We start from the raw sequence: 15697 nt of genomic DNA, 5'->3' as shown, positions 1-15697 counted from the left end.
ACCAATCACAGCCTCTAGGTGCTATTGTCTCAGAGCTAACCCTGCCCTGAAGTACACTACTGTTCGCCTTAAATCAGGCAGATTCACACCCACCGTATACAACTTTTTGATATCTGTCTCTCAACCATCCATTCCAATCCCATGTTCTCCAGTTTATGCAACAGCCTTTTATGTGGTATCCTGTCAAATGCCGTAGCAAAATCCAACATTATCATGGTGTGTCCATTCCCTTTATCCAACTTTGGCCATAACATTCTTATAAAATATCAGAAAATTGCTAAAACATGACCTTCCTTTAATAAACATTCTGCTCCTTGCAGAGTATTGCTTGTTTGTCTATCCATTTCCATATGTGAGTTTACCAATTTCTCTAAAATTGGTAAACAATTTTACATAGTTTGCATAGCCAATTTCTAAAATCTCCACACCAGAGATACTGATAGGTTGGTAGTTAGACACACAATTTTTAAACCATCTTGTTCACTGGAACTATCATACATTCCTTCCATTCCTGTAATATCATTCCTGAACTTAGACTCAAGTTATACAAACATGTGAAAGGCCTAGCCAATTTGGTTGAATATTCCTTTAGCAAATGTGCTGATGTTCCATCTGTCTCTATTGACAAATTCTTATCCATGTTATGCAACGGTTCTTCAATCTCATTTTCATGCATCTCTAATTCTTTATCCAATGTAGCAGTAGCACTGTGCACATGTTATAATACATCTGGTTATAGCTTAGCAAAGTGTGCACTCATTAATTAAATAATCTCATTAGCTTCTGACAATAGAGTATCATCTACATTAAATAAAGTTATTCTTCCACATTCATTCTTTGTTTTGCTTGTGGTATAATGATACACAATTCTTTTGGATTGCCTTTAGTTTGCATAGCCAATTTCTTTTTTTTACTCTGATTTAGCTTTCTGCACTCTGGCCTGTGCATTATATATTTCATAACTCCTATCTCTCTCTTATTCTCACAATATTTTCCCACATCATCTTCTTGTGGATCTCATGTTTAATAAGCATGAGATCCACAAGAAGAATTATTTGCTATCATTGCCCTCTTTAACTTGGTACTCTTGTATCTGGGTAGCAAACCTACAATTTGACTATATCTGTCAGTAATGTTTGTTGCTTGCTTACTATGTAACAGGTTTTTTAATTCTCAGCCCTTTCAAATCCAAAATTTGTGCAATTCATCTTTTGTGTGTTAATTTCTTATTGTCATTGATTTTTAAGTTTTTGTTTAGTTGGATGTATTCTCTGCGCTTGTTTATTGTTATCTTGTGCTCACCACTTTTAAGTGCTTACTGTTTCAGTTCTGATCAAGACTCTTTTATCAAGTTTTTATAACCTTCAAGACTTTTAAAGAGGTATGTAAATTAATATCTTGTAAATAAAAAAAAACTTGGTTTTTTAATTCCATACTCTGGAAGGGGCTGAAAAAGAAATGTTATTTAAAAATTAGTTTTAAATATTTCTGTTTTACATGTTTCAGTTTTGGGGGGAAAAAAATAAAATTCCGTACTTTTTATTTATAATCTTCTCCCTTCCTCTTTCCAAAAACTGATTTGTGTGTATGCAAATTTATCTTCCTCATTTTGCCTTCTCTACTAAAGTTCTTTGTGTATTCTATCTGTCATAAAATTTGGCAGCCTTCATAGAAATACAAATTATCGTGTCATATGCTCCAAATGTGGTATAACATAAATAATTATTAACAGAAGCTATAATAAATAATGCCTTAAAATTTTTTTAAGTATAAAAAAAGTATACTGTACTGTAAAAGAAATAACTTTTGTGTATGCAAACATGCATGCACGCACACAAACAGTTCCAAGTCTTTGACAGATTCAGCATATTCTTTTTCATTTTCAGTTATTTAAGACGATTTAAGAAAGTGAATCAGAAAGTATTGAAATCATGGTGTCGACAGATATTGAAGGGACTGAACTTTCTTCATTCTCGTTCTCCACCTATAATTCACAGAGATCTGAAATGTGATAATATATTTATAACAGGTACTACCGGATCTGTAAAAATTGGAGATCTTGGTTTGGCTACACTCAAAAACAGATCATTTGCAAAGAGTGTCATAGGTAAGATTTTTTCATTATGCTATTAATTTATATAATAAATATAATTCAAATTTAATTAAAGTTCACATCTAACAGTTGTTTGTGAATAAAAGACTAACAACTGTTCATATTTCAGCTACATATACCAGAAATATATTAAATATCATTGGTATATTTTCTGCAAGGATGAAAAAATAAGACTTCCATGGTAGACACAAGAAGTTAAGTAATCATGTAGAAGCTCTTGGCTAATATGCCAGTCAGTATGTGCTCTTTGAGAATTGGAAGAATATGGAAGTATATTATAAGAATATGCAAGTATTATCATAATAAGAAATCATATTCTTGTTTTAATTGTTAAGTGATTTTTCATATTAAAACATATATATATTAACCTCCTAAGCACTTTATTTTTATAACTGTATTATGGTTTGCAAAAATAAAACGTTTTGAAGATTAATAAAGAAAGCTTAGAAATGGAAGAAAGAGTACCATAAAATGATTTATGTTATAAAGGTAATCCAGGAATGCGTTAGCAGAGCTAATCTCAGGTGGTATGGTCACTTAAACAGAATGTGCGAAGAAAGATTAACAAAATAAGTGTTCTCTGCCAGGTTGGCAGCAAAACGACCCAGAGGAAGACCAAGATATAGGTGGATTGATACGGTACAAAGTGCCTTAGACGATAGAAATATAAGATCTGATAATGTTGGAGTCTTGACAAGTAACAGACTGATTTGGAGGAAAATTTTAGATAGGAAGTTAGTAATGATGTAATTTTTTTTCATGTGGTACTATCATATCCTGTACATCCCCTTGCAGGAATTTGATGATGATGACTGTGTAATTTATTATTTATAGATAAGAATAATCTACTGACAGTTATTGATGTGTGGAAGAAATTTTATATTTTGGATTGCATCAAACTTGCTAAGTTGGCATTATGAGAATTGAAACCATCAACTTTAAATGCATGCTGGAAAGCTACTTGGCCATAATGTGTGAAAAAGAAAAAAAGTGATGATGAAGGGATTCCACTCACTGAAATATTAATTAAAGAAGGGCTTCAAATGGCTAGTAAATTGCAAAGTCATTTTCTTACACATGATCCAAATATTGAATGAACTGAACATTTTAAATGTGAACAGAAGTCATGCATGGTGTAATGTGATGAATTATATGAAGATCTAGTCAAAACAGAATATCAGTGATTAATTACAGAGTCCGTGGTTAAAAAAAAAAATCTTCATAATTATTGAAAATTAGTGCTAATTTAGTTTCTTTTACTGAAGAAAAATGCAGCCGGTGGTATAGCTAGAGCTTTTTCCGCTGGGTCGGTCCCTGAGAGTGCCACCCATCGCTCAATACACAAAAATACTTCAAAAAGTCAAAATGACGTATATTATTATTATTATTATTGTTGTTCCAGGAAACTCCAAGGAGTCGACAGACTCATCAAGGGAGGCCCTAACATGTCAAGAACAACTATTCAACATTCACACAGTATCTATCATACCTTGACTTGAACTCATTCACGGTCGTAGCACCCACAACAGACTCTGGAAGCTTATTCCACTCATTCACCACTCTCCAAGTAAAAAACCTAGCTCTAACACCCTGTCAACCACACTCTTTCCCAGCTTCCATGCATGGCCCCTAGTCCTCCCACCACCAGTCATATTTTCAAAAATATCTTCTGGATCAATCTTATAAAAACCCTTCAGTAATTTGAATGTCTCAATCATATCACCCCTCCTTCGCCTATCATCCAATTTCTGCAACCCACAAATCTTCAACCTATTCTCATAAGGTTCATTCCACAGACCTGCTATCATCTTGGTCACTCGTCTCTGGACCCTCTCCACTTCCTCCCCATCACGAAGAAACCCTGGTGCCCATAACTGGGCACAGAAGTCCAGATGGGGTCTTATCAAGGCTCGATACAGAGGAACAACAACTTGTTCGTCTCTGCATGTTAAAGTATTTTTCAGAAGCCAAGTGATTTGGTGAGCTGTTTTAGTTACTTTTGCAATGTGCCCCCTAAACTTCAACTCCCTATCCACCAACACTCCCAAATCCCTGGCCTCATCAATCTCCTGGAGTATGGTTCCACCAATGCGATATACTGCTGCTATTCTTTTCACCCCAAAGTGCATAACCTTACATTTTGCCACATTAAATTGACATCCATTTTTCCTAGCCCAGTCCTCCAAACTATCCAAATCATCCTGTAAAATTTTGACATCCTGTGCACTCACAATTGCTCTACCCAACTTTGCATCATCAGCAAACAAGTGAACACTTCCTCTCAGATCCTTTCCAATATCATTGATGAACAAATTGAAAAGCAGTGGTCCAAGAACAGAGCCCTGTGGCACTCCACTAGTCAGAAGACATCTTTTGGACTCCACTCCTGAATAAACCACTCTTTGATATCTCTCTTTCAACCACCCTCCTATCCATCTCACCAACCCTATATCTATACCCATCTGCTCCAGTTTACTGATTAGGGTTCCATGTGGTATCCTATCAAAGGCCTTGGCAAGGTCCAGTAGTATCACTGTAAACCCATTACCCCTATCCAGTTCAGCCGTCACTGTGTTATAAAACTTGAGCAAGTTACTGAGGCATGATCTATGTATGTCATAATGCCTTCACAAAACCATGTTGTCCCCCATACAATATCCCATTTTCATCTTGATTTATTATTCGGCCTACTTGATTTATTATTCGGACTCTAGGTATACAGTCAGCCATTGCTTCATGCAAACACTTCTTAACTGCCTCCAATGCACTATCAACTTCTAGTCCTTGCAGTTGTACATGCCATGGCACTGAACCAATCAAACTCCAAAGCTTGTCATACTTTCCAGCCCGATAATTCCACATGTACCCTGTCTTAATTGTAAATTCCACACCTTTAGCCACCTCCCAAGTTAAGACCCTATGATCACTCTCACCGATTGGTGGCAATGTGGTCATATTTGTTACAGCCAAATCCTCAGATGTAATTACTAAGTCAAGCACTCTCTGATCCCTAGTATTTTCCATTACATGCTGTCGCAGATAGTTATCCCTTAATAACTGCATAAAATCCAGTTCCTTCCTTCCGTGTGTCCTCTCCTCACTCCAATCAATGCGACCATAGTTGAAATCTCCCATAATAATCACCCTCCTTCCACCCATTTCTTCTATTTGCTTGTGCATACTGTCACCACCATCTTTTCCATCACCTGGTCTATAGCAGCACCCAATTGTATATTTAGTTCTGCTAGCCACAATCTCACACCAAATGGCCTCAAATGTGCTCTTTTCTCTATCCTGCAATTCAACTTCTATTCTCCTTGGCTGTAGCTCATCAGCTATCATCAACAATACTCCTCCCCCCATTTTATTCTCTCTGTCATTCCTGAACACACTATACCCATCACATTCAATCCCACTAGTTATATCATCTACAGTCAGCCATGTTTCACTAATACCTATAACCTGTGGTCTGGAAGTGCCAACCATGGCCAAAAACTCTTCCTTCTTGTTCCTAATACTCCTAGTATTAGTGTACATGAATTTAAATATTTAATATTTAATGTATAGCAAAATAAATTAAAACGCTATGTTTATTTTTGAAGTAAAACTTTAATTTCAACATTCTAAAATGTTATTTTTCTTGCTTTTTTGTTAGCAAAATGTCGATGACATTGGCGAAATCTATTTCATAATAATGTAGGTAATTTGTGATCAATTTTATTTAGAAAAACTCCTCTCACTAGCTACACCTACAGCAATTGTGAGGAAAATTCACAGTAGTATTACAATATTTGGAACTGAGTTCTCAAGACTGTTTTTTAGAATTAACTGCAAAAGTTCAAAAAGATTCAAAGTGCTGCCGGGGCGGACTGCCTTCTCTGCCCCTCCCTAGCTATGCCTCTGAATGCAGCCACTATCAGAAAGCGATGGCAAATAAAATTTAACTAATAACCATATGCGCGGGTGTATTTGGAACTTTTCGAATTTCTGTTTTATTAGTGGCACACTATTTTCTTTAAGAAAGATGCATATGTATATACTTTAAATAAGTATTTAAAATAAAAAAAAAATATTCCTTTAAAATTAAATAGTGTTTTATTCAATGATTTTCATGTTTTGTTTAAAAATAACTTATTGTTTGTATCGTTTTCATATAGAAAAAAGTTTCACATCTGGAACCATTCTTCTATTTTTTCATATGCATTTTATTCTTTTTTACACGGATTTTTTTGGAACCAATCTACTGTGTAAATGGAGAATTGTGTGTGTGTGTATTTTATTTATTTATTTTTTAATATGAAAAATCACTTAAGGATTAAAAAAAGAATATGATTACTTATTGGGTATAATATACTCTGTAACTAAGCAAAAAAAACAAAAAAACTCTGCAATTATCTCTCATTCAGAATATTTTAGTAAATATGGTGATATATCTACCATTTTATGGTATATCACCATATGGTATATGATTTAACCTTGGTGTCTTCTTAAGTCTAGTTCCCATTCCCATTAGTTAGACTTCCTTCCACTCAAGCTCAAATCCCCGACCCTTAATCAACTTTGGGTTTTTTCTATCACATGAACCATAGAAGTCCAATCTAAAAAAATACAGCTTACACTCAGTGGCTCAGGCTAAAGACTCTAACCTTTCACTCAGTTTACTCTAACTCTGATGTAATAACTGCAAAAAAAAGTCATCAGCAAATCTAAAGCAGACTTTTAAGGACCATGTGCATTAAGCTTACCTCCTTCTCAAATCGAAATCGAGTCTTCAGGTTTCTTGTCAAGGCTGTTGGGAAAAACCTTTTTCCTATTAAACTAAACTTGCCAAGAAATTATATTCTTGTTCAGTCTTTTATCCACGTATAAGAAAACAGAGTTTGCACGTGAAGTATCTACTTGTATATAGATGCTGATGACTTCACTTCAATTGCCTTAGTATGTCATAATGCCAAGCAAGGATCCTTTCAGACATGTAATTCTATGCATTATGTGATGGGTATTTCCATCTCTCTCTCTCTCTCTGACATTCTGATGGAACATTGGCAACCTCTCCTAAAGATAAGATAGACCTCTTTGCATTGGTCTTCCGATGCATGACAGTGTTAATTCTGGAGCACAGTGTTTGAGAACAATTGGAGAGCTGTAGGAGGTGATTTCCCTTGATCATTAGTGCAGGAGTTTGAGGAAGAGAGTGATGCTAGGTGGTAAGCTTTATCTTTGGGTGAAGTAACATTGGTGCCACCAGGATGAAATAGAGGTGGGAAATGCAGAAGAGCAGAAGTTGTGTCCAATTCCCTTAGTGAGGGACCAGAAGGCACAGCTTCCATTTGGACAGGAGGCAAGTTTTTTGCTGTTGGCCCTTATGAAATCAGATTTGGACTAATTTGCATATGTTGCATGCTTTAGTGTAGGCAGAGTATGAACCTGGAGTTGAAGTGAGCCACTTGCAGTAAGCTTTTTTTTTTTTTTTTTAACTGCTTTGGTACACTTTCGGTTGAACCAAGGCTTGGAAAGCAGGTGAAGATTATATCTTGATTTGTGGGTGAAGGTCTTCATGCCAGTGAGAATAATTTCTGTAACTTGTTCACAGCAGGTGTTAAGGTCCGATGAGTGGAAACAATAGTCAGACTAAGGAGAGGAGGAATAGAAATTCCGGAGTTCATCCCATTTGGTTCCTTTGTAGTGCCAGAGGATGCGAGGTTGAGAGTGGTTAAGGGAGTGGCATTCTATAAGTCTTCTTCGGTGTATCTGGAAGGAGAACTGGTCAAAAAGAGATCCAGAGTATTTGGAGAGTGAAGTGGATTATCAGGAATTTGAGTAGGTAGATGTATGATTTGTGTTAGGTCACTACTTATGGAAAAAGACTTCTGCTTCTCGTCTAGTTTGTTCAGTGGTGTTGGAATAGGGGGTGCCAGTTGGAATTATGGACGTTGAGGTCATCCAGGAAGATGACCTCGCTATTTGGTTTGTAGACGGTAGTGTTTCATGGAAAGGAATGTGAAGAGGTTAGAACGGTTATCGGTGTTTGGAGACTAGCAAATATTATTAGTAACAGTAAATCTGAAAAAGTTTGGCACAGCACAGAATAGAGACAGGTGACAACATCCTATGGTCTGAAACATGGTTACTTCATCAGTGTCAGTATAAATTTTAATGCTTGTTTAAAGAAAGCACCAAGGCCTTACTTCACCATCCAAACTTTATCGTAATGACTGCTTCTCTCTAAGATATAGGAAAGTCTTATTTTAATCACACATCAATATTTTTTTTAAAAATAGCTAATGAATAATTAATATTGCAATATTTTGTCAGTTATAGCATTGCGTTGCAATTAACTATTTTAGCCTCTGATGATGGCCTATAATATTCAGGCTGAAATATATGGCCTTAAATAGTATTACTTACTCTGTGTGTTTTTCATGTTAAAGAAACCTATTGTGGTACAAATATCTGTTAAACAACAATTGTTAATTTTTATTAATAATAAGGGATCTGAACCTCGTTGTTTTTTTTTCTGATAAAAAACTAAAGAAATCAAATGTGATCTCAATTTAAATTGTATTAGTTCTGTAAACTGTATAGACCAGAGATGCATAAATTGGGGGGGGGGGGGGGGGGGATGAGATTTTCTGATTCTAAAGCAAAATTGTGATGTTTTATGAAAAAAGCTGGTTATATTTGTCATGGCTTGTCCATCTCATTAATAATTCCTCAAGTTTGCTAAAATGTATATACAGTCATACCCTGACTTACGCGAATCCGCGGAGTTACGCGGTTTCTTATGTGTACATATTCCCATCCTGTTTCACGCCTCACTACTAGTCATATCTTTCAAGCGCCAGCCGCATTTGCCAGTGTCGCACATGCTGTGAACAAGCACTGACATGTTTCGCGTGGTCTCCATTCATACACGATTTTTATAGTCTACAAACCTTGCGATTGTTTAATGTTATGTTCTTGATAAAAATTTTATCACATTAAAAATAATAATGTCGTCCAAAAGAAGCAAGTCCGATTCTTCTACAGCTAGTAAAAAAAGAAAAACATTGACTTTGGAAACAAAACTCAACATTATTAAGGATTTTGAAGGCGGAATGAAAATTTTTGAGCTAGCAATGAAGTTCGATCTACAGGAATCCACAGTAAGAACAATCATAAAAGAAAGGTTTACAGATTTTGGAGGACATAGATTCTAACGAGGAACGAATTGTAGCCACAAGACATTAAAATGTCTTGTGGCTACAATTGTTAAAATCATTAGCTTGCTATGAAGAAATTTTGCGTGACAAGAAAAAGACATTATGTCAGACGAATCTATTAGATTTTATGAAACCATCGACATCGAAATAACTTTCTTTTTTTTTATGTTCGAAAAACTACAATTATGATTATATTTCTTAAAAAATATAGATGTTTTTGTAAAACTTTGGTCCCAATTGTATGTTTGTATATATAAATTACATGCAAAATTATACCCCGAGTTACCCGAATTCGACTTACGTACTTTTTTGTTGGTCCCACCTATCGCATAACTTCGGGGTTTTACTGTATTTTAAAATGTTGATATGATTACTAATATTAACTTCTGTCTTTCCTAAATTTCTATAATTTTTGAATGCTCCTGAAGCTACACTACTTGAAACTACATACATTAATATGTATATTCATATGTAAATTGTATACCAGTTAATAAATTATCTTAGGCATGTATTTTTTTAAAAAGTGCTGTTTCTGTTTGGTTAGACAGGTGAGGGGATATTGCACACTTGTAAGGTATTAATCTTTATGCTACCAAGTGACAGCATGATGTAATTGCAGAACCAAATCATATGTGCTCTGAGGGCACTTCTTATGGTGGAAATTAAACTTGAGAGAGAGAAAGAAACAGATGAACAATCAATTAGTTTTCAATCATAAGAGAGCCATTTGTGTTTTATCCTGTATGACATTTATGAATAAAGTGATATTCACTAAAGTGATCGTCTCTGCTTCTGCTACTCTTTAAAGTTTTGGTAAGAAAATAGTCCTTATTAACTGAAGTAAATGTAACTGTCATATATCATGCATTTATTACAAAAAATTGAAATTAAGCTCAGCTTTTCGTTATACATAAGAATTAGAATTTATATCATACCAGTGTTGACAAACACATTCTGTCTGATGCACTATATGCATTTCTCATTCTATACAAGCTAAATGTAAATTTCTTTTATTTAACCTTTCTTTCTTAAAGTGTGTGCATAGAGCAAATCTCTCACTTCAGTCATCTTGGTAGTCTTACTGGTATTGGTGAAGTGAGTAGAAGATTAAGGAATGCTTCAGGAGTATTCTAAAATTATGGAAAGTTTGGAAATACTGAAGAATATCGTTAGAACTTAAAATCTACAACCTTTTTGATGCTTTTGATCAGCAGTGTTTAAGGAGTATTTTGAGAGTAAGACTTTGAGAGTTTGACTTCATGAATATGATGAGATATGTTGGAGGAGTGGTTAACCACCTTATGTAAGAAAAGGCTACGATGTTGCAGCCATGTTGTCAGAATGCAGGACAACAAAATGTTGGTCAACAAAATTATGTTCACTGATCCAAAAGGTGTTAGGCAATGAGGTAGGCCTGAATTATATGGATTGACAATATCAAACAAGATCTAAATAATTATCTAATAATTATCGTACACTGCTGCTTCATGCTTGGCATGAAGCAGCAGTGTACGCTGAGGACAGAGACTTTTGGAGTAAGAAGATATTCAAGCTGGTCAGACTTCTCTAACTGTTGAGGAATTTGTACATATGTGTGTGTAACCTCATTGAATTATAATTTTTCCTAAGAATAATCATAAGTACTTATTGTTATCAGTTAATTTATTGCTATTAATTCTTTTCAATAAATGATCAGGTTTGATAAGTGATTATTGAGCTTACTGTAACTTCAGTAATCACTTACTGTCTGCTACAATTTTTTCTATTTATAAATAAGAGTACTGTATATTCTTATTTATAAATAGAAATATTTTATTTCTATTCCTTTATCTCTTCTTAGCTTTCTTTTCATGATGAGAAGAGAGTATGCAGAAATGCAAACTTCTTAACAGTGAAATTATTCACCAATTTTGTGGTGGCACTAAGGTTTTGGTTATAAAGAACAGTTTCAAGAGGTTGTTTAACAGTCAAAGCCAAATGACTGAGAGGAGACCCCACATTGCCATAAAGGATGCAGAGAACTTACTGGGGCTTCTGACCTGGCATCCAATCCTCACCTTCATGTGGTGCATCGTGTTAGTAGGTATCCACTAAACAAATGAGGATGGGCTGGCAATTTGGGACTTAGCCAGACAAATTGTAATCTCCCTATTGGCTTAAACCACAAATAATAAGATGGTACAACATGATGAGATTTCATGCCAGCTGGGACATCACCTGATTAAATAACGCCTTTGCTGTTTTCGTAAGGGAAACAGAGTGAACAGTGAAAAGTCAACTACCAGAACAAACCGAATCACTATCTAGAAGAGAGATGAATAAAACCCAGTTTCAGAAGTTCCGAAGATAGGAACCATCAATATAAAGAGCATTAATAGAAAGGAAATCAAACTTGCAGAAGAACTGGAAAAGTAGACAAAAAAGTGAATTATGATCAAGGAAAGAAAGGGGTAGCAATAGCATTCAACACCAAATATGAAGATAAACTTCTTGATTGAAAGGCAATTTCAAGTAAGTTATGTGGACAAACTTCAAACTGGCTAAATAGACAATGAATTTGTGCCTATGGTCCCACTCTAAGGAAGCAGTTCAGGAATTTTTTTGACTTTCTACAGCAGGTAGCTGACATAAAGAAAATAGAAAAGTTAGTCCTTGTTGTTGATCTAAATAGCAAGGTAGAAAATGAATCCCACCAGGCATATAACAAAATCATTTTGGGAATATTTGGAGAAAAGGACAAAGCTAATAATAACAGTAAGTATCTGCTGGATTCCTGCTCAGGATACTTACTGGTCATTACTAACACCACATTCCATCATAAAGATGTGCACAAGTTTACATGGAGAGAAGATGCAAGAAATAAGAAAAGCCTCATTGACTATGTCATTGTTGATTGTGATATTTTCATGTTGGTTCAGGATACATGAGGAACAGAGGTTTTGAAATTGGGAGTGATCATCACTTAGTGTTAAGTAAGATAAAATCATTAGCAAGTTGAAAAGAACAGTATGTAAGAAAGTTTTAAAATTAAAGTTGAGCAGCTTTTACAGGGAATCAACTATATAAACATTATTCAGGAAAAAAATGAAGTGATTCAAAAACAAGAACCAAACTTTGGAATCCCATTGGTAAACTCTGAAGAAAACATTGATTGATTCAGCTAGGAAGGTGTGTGTGTGTGGTGAAGTCTTCTGCAAGGATAGAAAAATAAGAACACCATGGTGAACACAAGAAGTTTAAAGAAGCAGTCCTGGAAAGCAGAAAGCATACTGAAAGATCTTAGCAAATAAGTCTGCAGATGCCCAAAAAGAATATGCAGAAAAATGTATAAGAGTTAAGCTATGTGTAAAAATAGCTAAACAAATGCATATCATGGGAAGACTTCAGTAAGAATATTAAAAAAATGAATATCAGAAAGGTGGCAGAATGTTCTGGAGACTATTGAAAAAGGTTTGAAATCGAAGAAAGAGTACTGTAAAAGGAATCAGAGGTGATAAAGGTGATATGAAAACTGAAGATAAGGATATCTTCGTCTGGACTAATTACCTTGAGTGACTGTTAAACTAAACAAGCAGTGACAGAACAGTAGTTGAAAATTTTCAAGCGGAATGCTAACAGTAGTACATATCAATATTTGAGGTAGAAAAGCTATCAAAAACTTTAAATGTGGAAAGACACCTGAAGTTTGATATTCGATATACAAAGTTTTGCAGTGGCTACATCACATAATTCAGAGGGCTTGGTTGGAAGGTCAAATTCCAGATGATTGGAGTAAAGCTCTCATAGTTTCCATCTATTAAAAAAAAAAAAAAAAAGGAATAAAACTGAATGTGAGAATTGCAGAGGAATTTCTCTGCTAAGTGTTCCAGGTAAGATTCATGTAAACAAACTTGAAAAGAGGTTGAGAAAAATTGTGGAAGAGAAATCTGGAAAAGAACAAGCTGGGTTTGGGGCAAATAAAGTATTTTCAGGATTAGATTTTCACTTTACAACAAATAATTTAGAAATCATGGGAATTGGGAATATGACAAGAGTTTTGTAGATCTGGAAAAGACATATGTCAACATTCTCAGAGAAAAACATTATATCAAGCAGTACATAGTCTGTATTTAAGTTGTAAGTCAGCAGTTAGGAAGATGTGATGTAAAATCAGGGGTATGCAGATTTTCTTCACTGTTATTTATCATCTGTATGAATCACATTATAAAAGAAATAGCATTAAACATGATATTAAAGTGGGAGTTTATTTGATGGCATGAAAATCAACAAAAAGACTAAACTATGAATATAGGTAAGGAGTCTGTTAAATAAACTTATATGGAATAAGAAAGAAATTAGTCAAATCACTAAACCAGCACTATACATGATAGTGTTCAAACCAGTTTTAAGTTATGGATCTGAGAATTGGGTTAGAAATAAAGCCCTTATGATAAAGACTAGAAATACAGATATGAGAGTTCTGAGAAAAATTAGGGAAGAGAATAGATGGCAGTAATGACAGAATCATATTAAAAATGAAGATATTAAAAAGGAATTTGTCATTGTTAGCATTTTGAAGAATGTGTGAGCAGAGCTAATCTGAAGTGATATGGCCACTTAAATAGGATTGGTGAGGAAAGGTAGCAAAGCATGCATCTGATGTCAAGAAGACAGGAAAGCGACTCAGAGGAAGACCAAGGTGAATGTGGATTGATTCAGTCGGAAGTATCTTAAAAGGACAAAATGCTAGATACAACAGTATTGGAGTGCTGACATGGAATTAGCTTATTTGGAGGAAAATTCTTGATAGCAGATTAACAGTAATGTTAGCTTAATCATGTAGTGCTGTAATTGTAACCTTGAACACCCTTTGAGGTACATATCAGGAAATTAAGAAGCTCAGTTTTACTACTCCCCCCTTCCCACAAAAAAAAGACTACTAAACTCAGATTATACTTTTCACCTTCCCCAGATGTTATTTAGGAACAAGTAGGAAGGAGAAGTGTCTCATTAACCAGCAGTTTACTTAGACTGATGAATAAAATCAACTTTTTTAAAAACATTACTTTTACATCACACATCAGTAATCTGTTTCAGTACTGTAGCCTTTTGTGTAGGTGAGTGATAGAAACAATGGATAGTTTAGAAACCTAATTGAGTATGTTAGCTTCTTGTTGGCAATTTATGTTATTTTGGTTTTGTTATTTTGTGAAGTACTCGTGTTTTAGCATGCTAAAATTAAACATTTTAGGCTCTTTTTAAACTCTATTTTATGGAGTTTTTCCTGACATAATGATCATAATTTGTATATCCAAACTGTTTTAAATTTTGGTGTGATTATTTATCAAGTTACTGTAATTGCTTATTTATAGGGACTCCAGAGTTCATGGCACCTGAAATGTATGAAGAACATTATGATGAATCAGTGGATGTTTATGCATTCGGAATGTGTATGTTGGAGATGGCAACTTCTGAGTATCCATATTCTGAATGTAGTGGACCTGCTCAGATATATAAAAAAGTGACCAGTGTACGTCTGAATTTTGTATTATATCAGCATGTAGTATTGCACTATATTGCACTATAGAAGAATTTTTTTAAACATATTTGAAATTTCATTTTAGAAAACTTATTTATAATAAAAAAAAAAAATAAGGAAATAATTTGATAATCACAAAAATAGTGTGTTCAGTACTATTTTTGCATTGTGACACCATTCGTGAACACAACTGTACCATAGATATAATTTTATTTTACCTGATTTTTACAAAGATCATTTATAGTTTCTTAGAAATGGAGGATAGGCGACTGGAAAATGATGGGCGATTGGTTTGAGATTATATTGTGAGTGGTCATGTAATTTAGCAGTCATGTAAAATTGGTGATTTTTATGTTTTATTATGTTATTTCCTCAGAAAATTAGTATGTTATAGTATATTAGTGTAGATTTTAGACTATTTAGTATCTTTATAACATTTTTATTGTGATATTGTCAGCATGGCACCACACGATGGTGGTGGCATCAACAGTGGTGGCAAAGACCATATCTGATGATCTGAATTTGCAGGACATTTATTCAGTGCAGTGTGTGTATGTGTGAAATGTATTTGCCGAGAAAATTAAAGAATATGTGGAAGGAAATTGAAACTAGAGAGAGAGAGAGAGATAGTATTTAAGATAGTATGTATTAAGTGTTTCAAAAGTGAGTGTTCGTTAGGTGAGGAGAATGCAAAAAATACCAATGGAAAATGATGTTATTAATGTTGAGTGTGCAGCTGTGGAAAGAGAGGAGAACAAAATGGATATTAATAAAGAAATAGTGAGCTTAAATGTTATCCTTCATAGGACAAAGCGCGAAATTGAAAAATTGAAGAAACGGCAAGAGTTAAGCAGAGCTGAAAAA

General features: G+C 34.5%; 1 protein-coding gene across 1 annotated transcript in view; it reads left to right on the top strand.

Moving 5' to 3' along the window:
- LOC150110121 (uncharacterized) overlaps positions 1–15697 on the top strand; it is a 443476-nt gene that overhangs the window by 70330 nt on the left and 357449 nt on the right. Inside the window, 2 exon segments of the mRNA XM_090397974.1 lie at positions 1887–2107; positions 14667–14824. Of these exon segments, the coding sequence (XP_090254100.1) occupies positions 1887–2107; positions 14667–14824 (379 nt within the window).

This window comes from Typopeltis vanoorti, chromosome 1 (assembly GCF_054136105.1).
Source record: "Typopeltis vanoorti isolate ZY-2024b chromosome 1, IOZ_Tvanoo_1.0, whole genome shotgun sequence".
NCBI classification, from domain to species: Eukaryota; Metazoa; Arthropoda; class Arachnida; order Uropygi; family Thelyphonidae; genus Typopeltis; species Typopeltis vanoorti.
This window is presented reverse-complemented; position numbering and strand designations above follow the sequence as displayed.